The 20138-nt window shown below is 36.0% G+C and overlaps 1 protein-coding gene across 1 annotated transcript in view; it reads left to right on the plus strand.

The window, feature by feature from the left end:
• The window catches only part of LOC125329394 (adhesion G protein-coupled receptor A3-like), a 263741-nt gene that overhangs the window by 220122 nt on the left and 23481 nt on the right, over positions 1–20138 (plus strand). Inside the window, exons 15-17 of the mRNA XM_048311313.1 lie at positions 2533–2660; positions 3576–3699; positions 10659–10804. Coding sequence (XP_048167270.1) covers positions 2533–2660; positions 3576–3699; positions 10659–10804 — 398 coding nt within the window. The remainder of the gene's footprint in view (positions 1–2532; positions 2661–3575; positions 3700–10658; positions 10805–20138) is intronic.

Consider the following 20138-nt stretch of genomic DNA (forward strand, 5'->3'; position numbering starts at 1 on the left):
AGATGCTGATTGTTATTCGTTCTTCTGCAGGCAAAATGATTGTATTCCCGTAGGACACATGGCATTTGCTTTTATACTGATGATCAAACATAGGGAGAGGTTGAACCTTGCATTTGCACTATTAAAAACTAGTTCTTTAGTACACAGTGATGGTACTCAAAATTGCTTTCATTTTTTGCTACATAAATGTGTAGCTTCACTGTGCTTCCTTTTTCACAACTTTAACTTTTCTGAGTGTTTTTTTCAGAAATATCCAATTAACTTATTTCTTTAAATAACTGTACTGTTACTACGGTATAGTTACAGTAACACATTTCAGAATGCACAGAAATGAAGTGTGTACCTAAAATTATGCCAGAGTGTACTATTGGTATATGAAGATATAATTATATCAGTAAGAGCTAGAAGCAAATGTTCTATTATCTTCAGCAGAGAATTTCTGTTTAAATTGTCCAGTGTTTGCATTACTACTTTAATAATATGAGCTATTGAACATTTCTGGTAAATACTCATTCATCTACCTTGAGACACTTATTCTATAAAAGAATTAATGAGGAGATGATGCAACTAAAAATATGGGAGAAAAAGATGATCAGAAAAAGGGTGTTTGAGTGGACATTCAGAGACAGTTCTGAGCCAATAGACTTTTAAAGAATTGCTTGAAAGTTGCGAATTCATTATATCCTGAGTGTTTATTCATGCACACTGAAAAAAAGCAAAAATGAGAAGGCCTTAAGAGCATAGGTCTGTCACTTTGTAAAACTAGCACATCAAAAGACAGTTTTTTTCTTCCTCTATTTCATTTGTGATTGAGGAAAGAGAAGCAAGAACTTGACACCTACAGATGAGAGAGCATGAGCTGAGTTCCTCCCTGAGAAGTGACTCCACCTCTCACTCTGAGTCTTGGTGAACTGGGCAGGACTGAGAGAGAACTTGTGTGAGGGACAGGGGTGACAGAGCAGGTTTAATGAGGTACATGTGCAAGCTGAGGAAGTACCTGAAGAGAAATGGGATGTGATAATATATAGTTGGCATTCTTTGTTCTTAAGTTATTTTTTCATTTTGATGGTCATTTTTATATATGTCGTGAGCTGCTCTGTTTAGTACTGACATTCATACACATCTGGAGAAACTGGTACAATCAATCTTAGAAACTTTAAAGCTAGTAATGAAGGAAAATAACTATTAGGGAATCTGTTACTTGTAAGAAGCATTTTAGAAGGTAAACTAAATTCTCCCCATTTAGTAATTGCATATACTCGTGAACATTAGCTGCTTGTACGTGGACAAGTTCATATACATAAATAATGGTGCTAGAAATCAGCTCTCTGCATGCAAATGCAATTAAACAGAGGTATTAGCATTACAGTCTCAGGTTTCTAAGGGAAGATTCCACTTCTGGAAAATAATGTATTGAACCTTCTTCTAAGGGAACCTAAAACTGACAAATAAGAAAAAAATCTTTTAAATGTATGCCAATATTTTAAATGTTAGAGTTTGCTGGATTGACATATTCAGTACTGTTTCAGATTTTAGCTTTTTCTATGCTCAGGTGTATATTTATTTTTATGAATATACTATACTATAGAGTTAGTGCCACTGCACATGGGAACTGGCATGTAGATGACACTTTGTTTGCACTCAGGTGATAGTTTTGTGTATAATTTTTAGTGCCTATGTGCAGAAATGTAGTGCCACAAACAAATGTGGCTTAATGCATTACAGGGAATGTCTGATGTTTGCTTTAATTCATATATTCTGAAGACATTCTATTTTATGTGAGGGGCTACTTTTGCTTTCCATCCATCACACCTCCAGATTTAGCTTGTCTAAATGTGTAATTTAGAGGAATTTGATAAGGTTAATTTTACAAAGATATTGATAATTTTTCATTATGGTTTTCATGAAGAATTGTGTCACTAGGCACTAACATGTCCAAAAGGAATGCACGGATCTTTATACTGCTGTTAATATAGATGTGCGAGTCACTTTTGAATTACTATAGGGAGAAGAGTATTTGCAACTAAGTGTGAAGGTCACTGGGTTACAGGAGTTGTATCAACTGGAAATTATATTTGAGTCAGTTGATAATTTGGGTGTATTCTCATGACTTTTTTTTTCTTTGAGTGGTTCTGCAGCCATATGTATGCCGTTTAGAAACCTTTATGGTGATTTGATATTTTGTACTTAATATCTTAGTAAAATACACTCAGAAAGTTCATGTTATTAGAAGTACCAGATATTTCGAATGCCGGGAAAATGTAATATTCTTTGTATTTTTTCAGACCTTTTTTTTTTAATTAGGATATGTCTGCTTGTACAAAAAGGTTAATTTCTGTCTAGCAAACTGTATGCAGATGAGGAAGGAGCAGTCTGTTATTGTAAATTCATGAACTGTGTCTACATTAAAAGTTCATCTTTTTTTTTTTCCTGCCCTTGAAAGGAAACAGCTAGAAATGACAGGACATATTGGAATGAAGTCTCAGTTTCACACATGCCTAACAATGTTAAATCATTTTGCTCTTTCCGTAGGATTTTAAGACAGTGCTGTCTTTCCCCCAGTACCCAGGGGAATTTCTGCACCCTGTGGTTTATGCATGTACTGCAGTTATGTTGTTGTGCCTGTTTGCTTCCATTATCACCTACATTGTCCATCACAGGTAAGAACTCCATTTTAAGTACGCATTAAATGGTCAGCATGATGCTGAGGCACTTCAATTTTTACAACCCTTACTGTAAAGATAAGTTAAAATTATCTGAATTACTGTTGGATAGTAATGGCAGCAATGTGATTTACACCAGAGAAATCAAAACAAAGTTTATGTTGACCTTTCATAAGCTGTTCCCGAGCTTTCCTGACATGCATGTTTAAATTTTCTTCACACTTTTCCTAAGATTTCTGCCTCAAAAATTCAGTATAAAATCATGAACACTATCAAAGTGCTTTCTGGCAACTTCCAGATGAGCAGCACTTTGGTCAGCTACACTTGCCATATTGGCTTTTAAGACCAAGTTTGGTTGGAAGACTGGTAACTATCACTGGATGAAAGAAACTGTCTTCTAAATTTTGGGTTTAGAAAACTTGTGTTTTCTTTTATATGAAAAATTTATATAAATGCCATCTTAACTACATACTGCTGGTTAAAGACCATTAGCAATTTAAAAGAGTAGGAATGTATTGTACTGTAGAAGCTGCTAAATATTAATATAAGTGAAGTTAATGCAATGTCTTCTGGTCTTCAGCTTCCATTTAATCCTTTAGCAATGTCTTGTTAAAGTTCTGCATATGTGAAGCTATGCAATAAGCTTTTGCTTTTAGTGCTCTACTTTAATTGCTTGATTTGGTGGAGGAAACTTTAAGTCAGTGGACTTTTATGATTTTTACCATTTATTTTACCTTTTTATAATTTATTTCAATGCTATATAGGTCAGACTCTGTCCTATGGGTAGATTGTTACACAGGTATTCAGCAATCAGAGAATTTTATTCTATCAAATTGAGTATTTTTTCCAAATAGTAATTTTCATAATAAATATGTTGGGGTTTTAATTTTAAAATGTGATTTTTTTCAACAGCACGATCCGAATAAGCAGAAAAGGATGGCACATGCTTCTCAACTTTTGTTTCCATACTGCTCTCACATTTGCTGTTTTTGCTGGGGGAATCAATCGCATTAAATATCCAATTATATGTCAAGCTGTAAGTATCTGTCTTAACAATTCTTACTGATAGAATTGAAACTTGGAAATGAGTTTTTAATGTAATATTGGCAGTTCTCCTTCTTTTCTTATTTTGCTCCTGGATCTTAAGTTTTTCAAAATATAAGCATGTCTTTTAAAGGCCAGAACTGGGAGTGTAGGTACAAAAATGCTGTTAGTGAGGATCTTCTTGTTATTTTTCTAAGTCCGTGAGAGACTTTTCTCTCCCACAGAAGAGGTAGCAGGGAATGTAAACAACCAAGCCACCTGCAACCTTGGAAAGTCTTGTTTATGGTATAATAGAAAATATTTTGATAATGGATGTTTTAGGATTTTGGCCAATCACCCCCAAGGGGGGGCTGGTCCCTTGTCCAATTAGACTATGAAGAAAAAAGTCTATAAAAGAGTTTGTAAAATAATTAAATAAATCAATCTTGCTGCACAATTCCTGCCTGCTGGATCTTCTTCTCCTCCTCCCTATAGCTGCGGGATACGGTGATATACCGTAGGAACCAGGCCTGCGGTAATATGGGAGTGTTCAGTGTTTGGTTGTCACATGAGTTTCTCTAAGAGGGTGATCAATGTATTAAGTTCTCTGAGGCTAAGATTGCCCTTTTTTTTTTGTTTTGTTTTTGTTTTTGTTGGGTTTTTTTTAAGAAAAGCCCTGAAAATCTTAGTATTTCTCTACTGTTCAGGATAGTTGAAAACTGAATACAAAATACTTCTGTCCATCCTGTGCTTTGGATTGAATGTGTGAGACTAAAGTTACTGCTTCACTTGTGTAGTACATACACTGTTTGCCTGAGGGTGGCTCTGGCTTCTCTGGATGATCCCTAAGGAGACAAAGCCGACCAGCTTACTTGTAAATTATGGACCCTTGTTTGTACTGCTGGACTGTTTCACCTCTCTTGCCTCAGCATTTTTGGGGCAGTAGTGTTGTGAGATGCACAGATAGGGCTGGATCCAGCTGCTCTGAATATAAAGGCTGAGTCTGTACAATGTGTAAGGAGAGTCGTTTCAGTCATCTTCTGTAATGCCTGATGAGGGCTTGTTGCAATTTGTTTGCTGTAAATATTTCTTCCTCTCAGATTTTGTGGAAGTGCACCAGGGTTCATGAATGTTGTTGGTATTTACCTGTAGTAAAGCATTTCGTTTAGCCAGTGTTCTCCCAGATATTTTGCATGTCACTAATCAGTTCTTCTGATTGGCTTGGATGGGTGTAAATAGCAAGAGCCAGGAGCCCACAGAAGCGTCAGTGCAAAATTTGCAGAATTAGTGTAAGAGTTATCACTCTAGTATTCAGTGAGGTGCTTTGGAAGCCTTTTGTGTATCCTTGTGCATGACCATCAGTAAACAGCACATGTGGGTCTGTAAGCACTGTGATGTTCTACATGTGAAGTCTACTCATGTGCATTACATGGTACTCATTTAAATAACACAGTCGTCCACTAGATTATTTTGAGAGAAAGATCTCACAATATCTAGTGTATTGTGTCATAATTACTTTGTAAGTTCTAGCAAATTGAAATATCACTTACCATTGTCTTTGCAGTTTGCAAGTGATAGTAGCAGATTAGTTTGTAGGGCAGCCATGGCCATGTAATTACATGGTCACAAATGACCATCTGTTGTTCCAGTCGTTGTCTGGTTATTTACTTTGCAGCTTGCATGGTAACAACGTGCTATTAACAGCTATAATGAAAAATTGATTGAGATAAATGTGTTATTAATAGCCTTTTATAAGTAATACATAAACTACAGGGGTATCTTAATAAAATGCATTATCAGTGGCGTCTGTCTCTGATAATGAGTGAAACATGCACACTTAGAGAAACTGAATTGAACCATTCATATATGTCTGCTAACCGGTTTCATGAAGTTATTTATTTACCTGACAATATGCTACATCAACAGACAATATCATCAGTAGTTACAGTATAGGAAAGATATAGGTCACACAAGGGAGACTGTCCTCTATTTCCTGCTAGAAATTGTCTGATGTAATTAGACAGGGCTAATGGATTAAATAGTCCAAACAATCTAAGACAAGGTTCCAATAGCTGGTAATAGAGGCTGAAAAACTGTTCACTTTGAGAACATTGTACCCAGCCACAGATCCTTTCTTGCTTTCTGACAGCAAGGTTTTCAAAATTCTGAGTGCCAGTGCCTGTGTCCTGTGATAAACCTGAGACAATTGCTCTGTGATTTAATATCCAAGGTGCCAAAACCCTGATATTTGGCTTAAAATATATTTGTGGAAATGTTGCTGCTTCAAGCAGCACTAAAATATTAGTTATACCACAGGTGTAACACCATCCGATGCCATTCCACAGGAATCCTTCAATCTGCTAAAATTCAAAGCACAGCTACAACCTGCAGCAATGCAATTTTCACTTTTTATTTCCCAAGTGCGTAGGGAAAGATTCCAAGTGCAAGTATTTTTTGTCCTAATCACTGAAATGTGGTATCAAAGCCAGTCAACCACCACCATTCCTATTGTAATTATCCTTAAAACTTCCACAAAAATTTTACTACAGCATACTTATTGATGTGAAATAATAGACTGAGTTAACTTTTGTCTTTCAAATTTAACCAAAAAGGGTGGTTCTAAATTAGCTTCACTGGGATCACCTTCTGTCTCTAAATGAGTAGTTTCAGGTTAGTTTTAAACATCAGGAATTAATGCTATGGAAATGGATCCATTTTCTGTGATATCTGGAAGAACCTTCAAATCCCCTTGAAGGTGAAATAATCACACAGGAAAAGTCTTTTCAGGAATGGTCAGACATTTATTTTTATATGGAATCTAAAAATCTAAAATCCCCTTTTAAACCTATGTATCTATTTCAGAGAGGATTTTGTATAGACCTTTTACTTGCATATGTGCTCTGCAGTCTTTATGATTTACAAGAAAACTGATGTAAGAGTGCTAGTCTAGAAGAGTTGATTGCATCTTCACACATTTCTTGTGTGAATGAATCTACAGACTCTTTAGATTGCCCTTGAATCCCATTCTGGGTGTCACTGAATGTTGGCTGTTGTTGAATCCAGACTCTTGAGTTTACTGGTAAAATCTTTCATGCAAGTCAAAGGTTGTCTTAGGGGCAGCAGATGGGGCTAAATCAGAGGCAGTACACACACTACTGGAAAGGTGCTTGAGCCAGCCAGCGAGCCCTTCCATCTCCCAGAGTTAGGGCTTCAGATTAGTTTGCTTCAAAAGGCAGAAGGAAGCTCACTCCTTTCATGTAAAGAATGAGAGAGAAGGAGACACAATTGTAGCTGGATCACTCCCCATGTGTGGGAGGCATCAATTCTGTACTCTCAAAGATTTCTGTTTCATGGCTCCTACTTTCCAGGAAAGCATGATAGCCATGAAATTATGGATGCTAGGGGATGAAATCATCAGTTAAATGCATTGAAGCATGAACAATGGACTTCTGGGCACAAGATTCAGGAGGCAGAAAAGTTATGGAGAGAGACAGAATCTTATTTTTTTAATTGCAGTGGCATGATCACTTCAATCACATCTCCAAGAACCTCCTATGTGGTTTATAAAATAAAAGTTTCCATGTAAACTTTGGCAAGGCTCGGATCTTCCTTCTCCCTGATGAAGGTCATACGTGAAGCTGCTTGTGGATTCCCTTCTGTAAGGCAGTAAATCTTCAACAAGGCAAAGCCTGTTCCATACTAGCCAGTAGCCTACAAGTTCAACTCAGAAAGTTCAACTTCTTGCTCTGAATTTTCTACCTGAGAAGGGAGCATGGGGTTTTGCTAATGTTAAATGTTTAAAGACCATGAAATATTCACATCCTGTGGTGTTACAGACTGCAGAGAAATTCCTGAATCCCTTCATCTCACAGAAAATAATCATTTTCAATAGCAGGGTTAATAGTTCAACCAGAATGTCAATGCCTATCTGTGTCCTTCTTTAAATAGAACTGGATTAAGGAGTACAGTCTTATCTGAAATATGATTACAATTAGAAAAAAAAAAGAAATTAAAAATTTGGGGAAAACAAAGAAATTTGTGTGCAAGTTAAAGCTGATCAAGAGACCTTTTTGTGCCAAAATGCTTTGCATAAATGTGTATTCTGGTCATTACCCTGGTAACTGCGTCATGTGGAACTTAAGTTATCTCTAGGGTACTGAAATTTATTGGAGGAGCACAAATAGACAGCATCTTCTTACTGAAGAAAAGTATAATCTTCTATTCAAAAGGCTGGTGCTTATTCCCAAAGATTAAGAGTTCTAAGAACACAGGACATGGAAAAAATGAATCGAAGAAAACAAGAAAATTTTTACCGTATAACTGTGGTTATTAAAGAGCATTAGGTACAGTGCTGTTTTCAATGCATATATCCTGGCAGTTTTTTCTGTACCATTTGGCCTATCAGTGGAAAACCTTAAAAATAGGGTCACCACTTCAATGTTTCCAATCATTATCCTTTATTCTGTGTGGAAAACTCAACCCTTTCCATACAATTCTATGTGAAATGCAGAAGTTCTGCTAACAGTGAAAATAGATTGAAGTTATCATTGATATTTAATTTGTGTGTATTTCTTGGCCTCTGAAGCTTTACAGAGGCAGAAATGCAGTAACAAGATACACACAGGTAAATTTGTACCCTGGACCTCTCATGCATAACCTCAAGTTCACATTTGCTAAGAGAGTCAGGAAAGAGTTTACTGAACAAAGCCACATTGGTCTTTCTGGTGTGTCTCATCCTTCCCTCTCGTGTTGTGAGCTGCTATCTCATGTATTTCTACCATAGGGCTCAGATGTCTTCCTAGCTTGAGAGAGTTAGAAAGTGGTGATCCCACTGGAAGGGACAAAAGAACGTGCAGTCACAGTCCCTAAGCACAACAGTGAGGAAGATGCATTTCCATGACATAACTGGTGTGGGTGTGGAGACAAGGGGAAGGAAGAGGCAGAGAGCAAAACCCAGCATTTTGAAACACTGAATTTTCAATGTGAAGTGAGACAAGCATTTCTTTACTAATTATTAGTGGATGAATAATAGCAAAAATTCTAGTAACAGCTCAGCTCAGCCTTCCAAATTCCACACTTTTGATGTGTCGTGTCAAATATGTTAGTCATAAGGAGGTCCTGTATCTTCAGTACAAATCCTTGTTTCCTTCAAGCAAGAAATGCAAATGGTTGGGGGTTTGGTTTTTTTAGTTTGGTTGTTTTGGGGGTTTGAGAGAGAGATACGTATCATTAAAGAGTTAGTACAGGGGATGATAACATTTTTGCCTCCTCCATGTTTGTTCAGTTTTTCCATGTGTCAGAAGTAACTCAGTTGCCAAAACATGAGCTCACAGTGAAAAACAGCAATGTGGCCCAGGTGTGGCGTAAGTGATATTTTCAGTCAGTTCAGTTGCCTCCTTGAAAGTTCAATAAAATAGTTTTGTTGTACTATTTTTAGGTCTTCCATTCATTTAAGTGGCTGATGATTTCTCTCTATATGGTCATCTATGATGTCAAAATTTCACATGTAGGTGCCTTTTCACGTGGAATTCATTCCTGCTGTTCCTATTATTGCACGTACTTGTGTGGAAAAAAGAATGTATAGCAGCAGGGCTGTGCTGAAATGAGAAAAAGGTTAGGAAATAAATATCTAGATTTTTTCCAGTTCTTTCTCATTATTTCTGCCCCCTTTTCTTCCCCCTTTCTCATCCTCCTCCCTCCCCTCTCATGGTCCCTACAGAAACTCTGCAAGCTGCCTGTGAACCAGACAGCCCCAGTCCCTGAACTGGCAATATCTGCCAGCTCATTACAAAGTTGTCTCATTCTCTTATTTCTGGTTCTTTTACCTCAAGCAACAACAGCAATGGAGGCTTTATACTCCCTTGTCTAATGTGACAGACAAGTCCCAGAGAAAATTACAAAGGGTTTTCCGTTGATGATATTTGCTGCTATCTTTGAGTTTTGAGCTGTAATACCAAATATAAACAAAATGCATGGAAATTTTTTTCTTTACTCATCAATTATTTTGTTTTAAGTGGCGCAAAAATGAACACTGGTTCAAATAAATCCTTATAATAGATTTGTGTTAGCTTTATTCAGCAATTCTCTGTATTCCTTAAACATTTATGTTCTTTCCAATTATAGCAATATTTTACTTGTCACTGCAAAATGTCACGTTATTGCTTCAAAGGTACCCTCATTTTATATAATCAGATGGAGACTTAGCTGATGTAATAAAGCACTGGAGATTGGATAAAATTCCAATTACTGCTTCCATAGTAATGAATAACAATTACTGACAAAACAAAGATGTTAGCATTTTAGAGGTGTTTGTACTTTTTTTTGCTTTCAATGATAAACACACCAGTTTCTTGGAGAGAAAGTGATAATAACACTAATAGAGTTTATAATTCTTTTTAAGGGGGGATGCCAAGAGCTGTCATTTAATTTTTAAAATTGTGGCCAACTTTATAAGTTTCTTAAAATATGTCTGAAAATAATCTGGTTTTAGGCAAATAGCACTGATGCCATTGCGAGAAGTCAACCTTGCCTGTGTATAGCAGAGAGGGAACTACAGTGGGATATTCCTGAAAAAATAAAGGAAATAGCATAATAGCAAGCAAATATTCTGGCCTCTCATTAATTTTTAAATTGCATTGTCATGATAAGCTAACAAAGAGTGCACCAGAAACTTAAAGTGCACATCACTTTAAATGCAGGTGTAAAATGTTTTCATTAAACAGCTTCTTAGAAAACAAATGTTTTTACAGTCTTGGTTTCCTAATGTAGCATCTGGTATTACAGATAATACTATCTATGGTAGATTAGATAACCATTTTTAAGTGCAGCTCTTAGATTTATAAACTCTTAGCATTTATAAATTCAGTTAAAAATTCTGTTTGCTTGTGCACTTATGAAGTAAGATTCTTGTAAAACTCTTGTTTTACTGATCCATTCATTGAGTTGTTTAATTTTGTCCACTCTTTTTTTTAGGTTGGCATAGTGCTGCATTATTCTACACTCTCTACTATGCTATGGATCGGAGTAACTGCCAGGAATATTTATAAGCAAGTCACAAAAAAACCTCAGCCTTGCCAAAACAGTGACCAACCTTCTTATCCAAAGCAACCACTACTCAGGTATGGAATATTAGCTACACTATGTTTTTAATGTCTTCCTAAAACTTATCAGTTATAAGCGAACTCTCTGATTACTGTATCTTTACTTTTTATAGACTATAAATAGCATCCATAAAGAATTGAACCACATAGGTGTATACAGAAATATTTATTGTATGCTGATAGTTAACTCTACTCAGGAGATGGAAATAGGTAGAATTGGTATTGTCTCAGTTCAGATATCTTTATCTGAACAGGAAAAATTGAAATGTTTCTGTTGGTTTCTTACAGAGGGGAAAAAAACCCCACCCAAATCAGAAACTGGCTTGGTTCCTAGCCTTATTTAATCATCTGAAACTATGCTGTAATGATTCTACCTTTATCTCTTTTGCTGTAGTTCTTGCCCACACTTGTATTGAAAGCCTAATAACCTCACAGCAACCTTCCTCATTCCCCATCAGAGATCTAATGCTATTACAGGAGCCATTGGAAGTCTGCACTCCCTGTCAGGTCTCTCTCTGGAGCAAATTCACAAACGTGTCTCTGACGGCATTGCAGGTGAAAGACAGTAGGAGTTCTTGCCAGAGGCCTGTGAGATGCTGAAACTCCAAGCCAAAATAGTCAGTCTGCACAAGAAAAAAAATGACTCCAGGAAAACCTTACTACAAACCAGGATTTCCAGCTAAAGGCATGAGAAGATTAATTCATCTTTTTGAGCTTAGCTATACAAAATTAGGCATTACCCAAAGTTATGTATTGTCCCTATAAAGATTTTGGAGAGAGACAGAGAAAGAACTTCCAGAGAACAATTCCTCCCATCTGTGTTGGATGTTTGTGTGAGGACAGGATGAATTATCTTATGGAGGTGCCTCTCTTACCCCACAGATCATGGAAAAATCTGAATGGTCAATTGAGCCTAAAGACCTCAGTTTTATAGTGGAAGTCTTTTCTGTGAAAAATACACAGTGTATTCTTTTAAACAGATGTATCTTATTTTATTTTAAATACAAAATTTTTAACAAGTGGCATTTATAGATAACTGTGTGATGTTGTCACAACTTGTTGAAACTCTGTAGGAAGATTGAATTTTTCTGTCTGATTCTGCAGAGTCAAATTTTTGCTAACATGATTTTAGTTAGAAGGCTAGCTAGTTTTCTTCTTTTTAAAACACTTTATTTCTAGAGATGAAATTTATTAAAGTTAACATAAAATGTGTATTGTGATGAGAAGGAGTGCTATATTGATCCTTAGCTTTATTAGGTGTAAGCAAGAGGATAAGCTTTCACTGAGGGTGCCTGACTTTGCTAATCCATGATTTACTATACCATTCTTCAGAGATGAGAATTTCACTCCTTCAGTTACCAGCTCATGGCAAAATGAATAATTGCCAATTTTCAAATGCTGCAGTGTGACTATTAAGGTAGAAAATTGTTACAAGTTACCTAGACCCAGCACAGTGTATGTTCTTCAAATTCAAATCTTGTTTGAGTTGGAAAACAATAGACAATCAGGTTACAGAAAAGATTAGTCTAATTAGAATCTTTGTTTTACCAGTCATGTTGAGGTTCTCAGACAGTGAAAATAAATAGTAGCTATTTTAAGTTTAGCAATAGAAATGATAAACCACCTTCTAGCTGCAAGAGAACATGAGTATAATTGTTTAATAGCTAAGTAAAATTATTCTAAGTTATTTTTATCACACAGAGCACCATATATCCTAGAGACACAGGCACTGAAATGTCTAATACAATTTCACAATGGTTAGCACTAGATTCAAAATAGTAAGGATCAGTTTCACTTCATGTAGAAAACAGGCATAGTATATGTAAAATTAAGAATCACTTTAAGCAAGAAAATGCTAAACTCATAATTAGTAGTTGTTTGTTCTTTTAGAATGATAATGGTCATTTTGGGGGGCATTTTACCTTTCCTGGTTCTAATAAAACTAAATTCTGAATTATTCTTTGTCATAATATTTCCATAAAATCCATTTAAGATGCTTACATTTCAATGCAGTCATTTATAAGAAATGTTTTAACTAGTCAGTGTTCTTGTGTCTATAAGCCAATGCCAGCCTTTATACATATTGTTCCTCAGGTACTTAAGCGATAACATCTGGGTTTGGGTGAGGGGGTGTTAATTTGTCTTCATTTGACACCAGTAGGTAGCTACATAGTATTAGGTTTATTCAAATGGAGATGGAGTTAAGCTTTTTTATCTGTCAGGACTGCCAGTGATAGGAGGCAAATAATGCAGTCTACAAGACATTTTTAAACAAGAGGTAATTTGTCAGTGATCCTTCTCTATAGACTTAGTTTTGTTGAATACAAATATATGAATGTGTTTGGCAAGAAGTCTAGACTTGGCTTTTGTCCTTCAGTCTTTTTTGGTAATGGTTGTATTTGATGGACGGTGTTTGCAGTCCACATGTGAGTATTTTGTATTCCTTATATATATGCACTTGCTGTATGAGACATAAGGATGTCTTTTGTGAGTCAGTAAGTGGGATCTATTGCCAAAAATCAGTACATAAATCTATCACGTGGAGTTTACCAGGAAATTATAAAAATTGTCTCACCACATTTTTTTAACAGAGCTTGGTCCATTCTAAAAAGTAGCTGAAGTAGTGAAAAAAACCCCCAGAATATCTAAAAGGAGACCTTACCTATTAGTAGAAAAGAACATATGCTTGTAAGAGTTGCTTCAGTTTCTCTGCCTGCTGTTTGCATATTCATTTGCAGAAGCAAAACGAATGAGGTGCACCTGATCTTTTCTCATACTTTTCTTTGAGCTGTAGCAATAAGTATCCTATTATGTAAAACTGTCGTTCGCTTTAAGTTTTCTCTCTTCTAGATGGAGTGATCAAATTTGAAACACTTGCAGTCTAATTTTACTTCATGGCAATATGATTTTAAATATTGCCTCTTTTTATATGTTAATCATGCATTATATGATACATTATGTACATTGTACATTATACACTATCTATTTTTTATTATACATCTTATTCATGAAATATATATTATCTGTTAATTACAGAGTTAAACCCCTCAGGGTCTATCACTTTGATGACTGGAACCAACTGTAACAATTTTGGCATTTTTCTCTAAGTGTGCCTGGATGCTAATGAGGTGGATCAAATTAATGCATCATTGAGTCTTGTGTATTAAAATTCTGAACCTTAGCACTTCAACAGATAATGAAATTACTTCCTGTAAAATATACTCTCTGGTATTCTTAATAGAAATAAATAATTCTATCTGTTCATCCTCTGTGGACATTTGTTAAACCTGGCAGTGTTTAGCTTCTGACTCATTGGAAGGCAGATTTTGCCAGCAAAGGCAAAGGGGCATGCAAGATTCAGCTATTACTGCAATGTACAAAACTTCTTATCAGCCCAAGCTGAGGCACAAGTAGTGTTAGTTTTTGTGCCTGCTAAGTGCATGCATTTTTCATGCAATGCTCGGCACACACACAGATTAGACAGAAGTACAGACCAGCAAAAAATACTTCTGAAAGATATTCTATTAAAATAATTTCTTTCTAGAGAGACAGAAAAAAAATCAGATTACTTTCATTTTTAATAAGATAACTAGTGAGCACAATTGCATTCTAAACATTTAAAATAAAAAATAAATAAGCTGCCAGCTGGGCCAGAGATTGGTGATAAGGAGACAGAAAATTAAGTTTTATCTCAAGGTTAGGTACAAATATATCTCCTAATGTTCTCCCACCTCTTCTATTCAATGAATGTCTTGCAAGATAACTAATATGGCAGTCTTCAGATTACAGAGTCCAATATCCCATATCTGTCATGAAAAAGCATCAATGTGCATAAATAAGGTTGCAGAATCAACAGCAAAATGGATAATAGTTGATGTCGCTGTCTCTGTTGAACTTCATTTTATTTTTTATGTAACATATTTTGATAAGCTTTTTAAAATGTTCTTTCTAAAATTGTGGGGCTGTTAGGAAATGTACCTCATGCAGTGCTTTAGAAAAATTGTATATCTAGCTGTAGTAGCTATTTCAGAAAGGACTGTGCCCTTTGCTTTGTATTCAAAGTACTAGCCTTAGTGCTATGGCTAAGAAATCAAAACTGAGGCAAATTGAAACAGTTTTCAGCAGCACATGCAGAGTACCTACAGTCAATACCACTGGCTTCAGTTCCCCTCTCTTACTGTTTTCAACCTTAAATAATTTTAAGAGTTAAGAATCATTTTCAGAATGAGGAAGCTGTTTGCCTATTTCACATATTTTGAACTGTCTTAACTGTCCTTTAAGCCTGCACACAGAGCAGACCTAGAGTACAGTAGTTGAGAATGGGAGTAATTTGGTCAAACTCTAATAATCTGCTAATGGATGTTTACCTGCAGATGTGTGTATGAGTGTCTGCTGTTCTATATGAGCTTGTATGTGGGCAAGTTTCTGTACATTGTACATACACTTCCAGAGTACAGAGCCATGTCCTGAAAGCAGCAACAAAAGGGGTCTTCCTAATGAGCTGTGTTTATGGTCTAGTGGTGACTAACAACCTACACCCTGAGCTCATGTGAGATGTGGTAGTGCTGCACTGCATCCTCCCCCTCTCCTTGGCAATGTGGCAGCAGCTCTTCACATTCATTCCTAACTCATATTTCTCTCAGCTACTAAACATTAATCAGTAACACCCAGCTAAACAGCAGCTAAGTATCTTCGAGACACTGAATTATGCTAAATCCTTTCTCTGCAAAAAGGAGAAACCACACTAAACTTTCAAATACAAGAAAATCCTCTCCTACTGTTATTGCCAACTAATCCTGTGATGAGGCTCTTGCCTTACAGTGAGGGGATTTTACAGACTTGCATGATACCACAGGGGTCATGGCATCCACTTAGTGCTTTGCTCACAGTGTTAACCCTGCTTGTCTCAGGATGAACATTTATCTGCTTGATCTGAATTCTGACAAGCTGGAAACCAACACATGGGCATAAATGGACCTACTGCTGTGTTTGCCTAACTGCTGGTCCTGAGAGAGCCCAGCAGGAAATGTTGTGACTTCCATCACAAATTGGTTATATGGAAATTTTTACTGAGTAAGTTACCAATAGAGCAGGCTGTGTCCTGAACATGAGTTGCACACAGCAATATTCATTACGTCATTAGAAATTGTCACGTGATATTTTTGCACCATAATGGAGATACTGAAACATTCTAGTTATAAAGACCAAAGGCTTCTTATATTTCGTTTTTAAAGAATGCTTATGTCCAGAGAAAAACTCTAGAATAAAAAAAACTAATGCTTTCAAATATTCCTAAGGCTGACAGGATCTTCAGAGAATGATCGTTGCTAATGTCCCCTATCATTTATAACGAGTTGGTTACAATTTATTGCAGCTTAATAGCAGTGTAATGGGGGATCAACATTTGGCTATGATAAGAAATACTTTATTCAGCATCAAATTTGGCGAATGCGCCATTTTTTTGGCCATGCCCTTTTCTGAATCTTCAGACTGAATCATATGAAGCGACTTAATTTACATTCTGACAGACACAGACATTACTTGTCCCCTTGACACCAGCAGCTCTGAAATGCAGTTAAGTTCTAGTGCATTTTTCATTAATGCTGGCTCTCATGAATTCATGTCTTCTAGTATGAAACAGTGATTGAGAAAGAGGGAGAGAGAAAGAGGTCAGATGGAAAGCATCAATTGCAGCCCATTGTTTTCTTCTTTGTGAAATGTCCTTAAATATTAACTCATAGAGTCTTGATCCATGAAAGCCCATTTTTCCTTTCCACAGATAACATATCAAACTTCCTCTATAAAGTGTAAATTTAGGCCTGATTATCCCAAGGGATCTTCTGTCTTTTTCTTAAAAATTCTCTATAGTATGAGTATGTTGAATTAAATGGGAAGTGCCACAGGGCAGAATTCTCAGGAGTCCTGAGGAGATCTCGGTGCTTCACCCTTTACTATTAGCATAGACCCAGTTGTGTCATTGCAGAGTAAGTGAAAATGATGGCTCCCTGCGAGTAAGGTTTTCACCAGCTGGATGAACCTCGGCATGGTGAGCCAACAGTCTCTGTGAAAATCTGCTCCAGGAAGTTGGATATAATTTAAGTACTTGATTGTATCCTTTGCTTAGAGGATGGGGTATTTTGATGTAGGCAGGGTCAGTCATCAGGAAATTTAACTCATGTCTCTGATATTATAGTCAGCATTTCTTATTTTAGATATGTGAATTAAGACTAGAAATGTATATTATTAGATGACTTTAAAATTGTGCTCTAATAATTTTTTGCAATCTTCATGTATTCTCAAGGCTGTTTATCACCTCCATACTGTAAGTTCCTAAAAAGAATAAAGTGTGTAACAGCTGTTTTTATCAAATGGCTTGGGTTGGGAGGGACCTTAAAGATCATCTAGTGATATTTCTGAGATATTATCTGCAAAACACTATTCCCATGTTTCTTGTTTCAATATTTTTCATATTTCCCAGGAAGGAGAAAGACCATATTGCTAAAATACCTTTATTTAATTTTTTGCATTTGATAAAAATGCAATGTTAGAAAAGCCATGTTTCCCTTCCAGCTATTGTTATTAATTTTATTCACCAAAATAAGGCTTATATTCAACATCAAAATAATGTATTATATTGTTACACTGGATAGTAAAATAATCTAAGGAAAACAGCCTTTTCAAGGTTTTAGTTTGATTTAATTATAGAGGTAATATTTTCAACAACGCTACATTGCTTCTGAAGGAAATTTTGATAACTGGCATTCAAAGATGACACAACACAAGTAATTCAACAATACCAACGGAAATGCTGAGCATTTTAGACAGATTGTGCTGTGTCTTATCAGCCCACCAACTTAGGCAAGTTCTCAAAAACAAAACAAACAAAAAAACCACCCCAAAACCAACCAACTAACAATAAACCAAAAACTCCACTCAAACAAAAAGAAATAAAATGCTGGAAGGAGCTTTAGCCAGAAGAAACAGAACAGTTCTGCCCCTTGAGGTATAAAAGCTAGAGATAATGAAGAAAGAGGAGCTTAAAAACAAAACAGGAAGTCTGTATATCAAGAGTTAAAGGGAGAGACAGGGTTGCAGAACCTAAAGGTACTTGGAACTTGATACTTTGATACTTCAAGGACATACTGATATTACGTCCTATTTAACATGATCACTCTTAAATGCTGATATATATTCAGATGGAGGTAAGGATGTAACTGAAAGGTCTGCAGTGGAAAAGGGTACAAACTGGTGATAAGGGAAACTTTTTCATTAATTCTTTTTACTGAATTTCAACCTGAAGCTAATTGTATTTCCATCAGATGGGGATAAAATTATCTTAAGTCAAAGAAAATATTTACTTCAGCTTTGGACTACTTGTCCCACACAAGAAAATTTCCAGTAAAATGAAAATAGTGGAATATTACAGCAATCCACAATTTGCTACAGGGTAGCAATATACTGTCAGTGGTATCCTGAGAAAGTTGTTGCACTTTGCACAGGCCATGTAAATATTCATTGCTGACAGCGTTGGATTGCCAGGGTATGATGTCATAGCATGGAGGTATTTTCCTGCCAACCCTTAATCAAACAAGAGAAGTGATTAGAACTTTGCTTCTCCACCTTCCAGGTGAGTGATTGAATTGTTGAGTAAGATGATAACAGAGCCATCTGCTTTGCTTGTAGTTCCACTGCATCTGGCTTATGAATCAAAATTCCAACTGAAACTATCTCAAAAGTTTGTTCTCATGGCATAGTTGGCAATACTATTCTTCAAAACTGTCCTGAATGCACTACCAAATACTTTAAGTGAATGATCCCTGGAGCACAGGCTCCTCCTTGATGTGAACTTAGTTCAAGCGCATGTCAAAATCGAAGTAGAAAAAGGATTTTGTTACTGTCATAACTTCATTAGCTAAGTTATAGGAAAGATACACACGATGTTGACACTTTTCAGGGTAGAAATACAATAGTACCAAATCTTGAAGAGATGTTAAAGTAGAAGGTCAAGTTTTTTTCTCTTTGTTTAAAGAATGGTGTCTGAGCTACTTAGTATAGATGGAAAGAAATGGGTTACAATTATTGCAGAAGAAACATATGACAACTTACTACTTGTAAACAAGTAGTTTAAACAGCACAAGCAAGTCACTTAGACAGGTCTGTTCAACTGAAACTCTCTCCAGTGCTACAGTTATTGACAAACATAGCCAAAAAAAGAAAATGACCACACCTGAGTGATACTTGGTCATTTAATGAGGAAATTATGGGCTTGGGGCTTAGAAATTTTTACTATCTAAGTTACAGTATTTGCAAGCTTTCAAAGTTGTGAGCTTCATGAAGACTTATAATGAATTCTGTGATATTTTCAGCTTTGAAAGGCTGGAACTGCTACATGCTGATCTGCAGAACTTTTTATTAGATCGAATTTTCAGCTGCTTTTATCCTGAGTTCACATCTAGGTATTTCCTGGAAATTCAGAATTTTTGTCACACTATCCCTTTGAGCTAGTCATATACATAATTGTAGAGGGTAAGTTAGAGGGTGGGTAAGCTTGATAAAATGCTCCATGCTCTGATATGCTGCTCCAGGCAAAATGTAAAACGCTGATTGGAAATTTTACAAGTTCAAGGATTTTTAGAAGATGATATATTCAGACTCCAATGGGGACTTTGTAGAAAACTTTATCAGATTTGAAAGAACTAAATATTTTCTCATATGACTCTCTGGTGTCATATAGATTAAACTTGATTATGCAAAAATGCTGTAAAGATAAATGCATAAGATATTTTCAAGTGTGCTTATTGTAATTGTTTGGACAAAGAATTAAGCATTCCCATCTGCATGAAATTATATTCACCACAATTACAGAAGAAACTATCTGACTTTTAATGGTAGATTATTGTACTCATTAACTAGTGAGAAAAATTAGTCACATTAGATACAAATTCTTCCTTACAAAAATTATTCCGTGAGAAAGATAGAACTTAGTTTGTTACGGGACACCTGTCTTAAGCAGGCATCAGTATACATCCAGCTGAACTGTAATGAAAACCGTGATGTTGCAAGAAAATGTAAGTCATGAAGATTTATGAAGTATGTGGTGCAGACTGATAAACTGCAATGTCACAGAAACTAGAACGCTGCAGGCAGCCAACTAGTGTAATACAGGATTGTGCAATAGTCTGATAATAACTGCAGTACAGTACAATCATTAAATTATAGCGTGGCATAGGACATAGTAGGTATTGCATTTACCAATACATTGCCACTATTCCACGAAGTAATTTTGACTAGAAGATATTACTAGATTCTAAGAGCAAATGCTAAACAAAAAAAGCACATGGCTTATCTTAAA

This window comes from Corvus hawaiiensis, chromosome 8 (assembly GCF_020740725.1).
Source record: "Corvus hawaiiensis isolate bCorHaw1 chromosome 8, bCorHaw1.pri.cur, whole genome shotgun sequence".
In the NCBI taxonomy this organism is placed as follows: domain Eukaryota; kingdom Metazoa; phylum Chordata; class Aves; order Passeriformes; family Corvidae; genus Corvus; species Corvus hawaiiensis.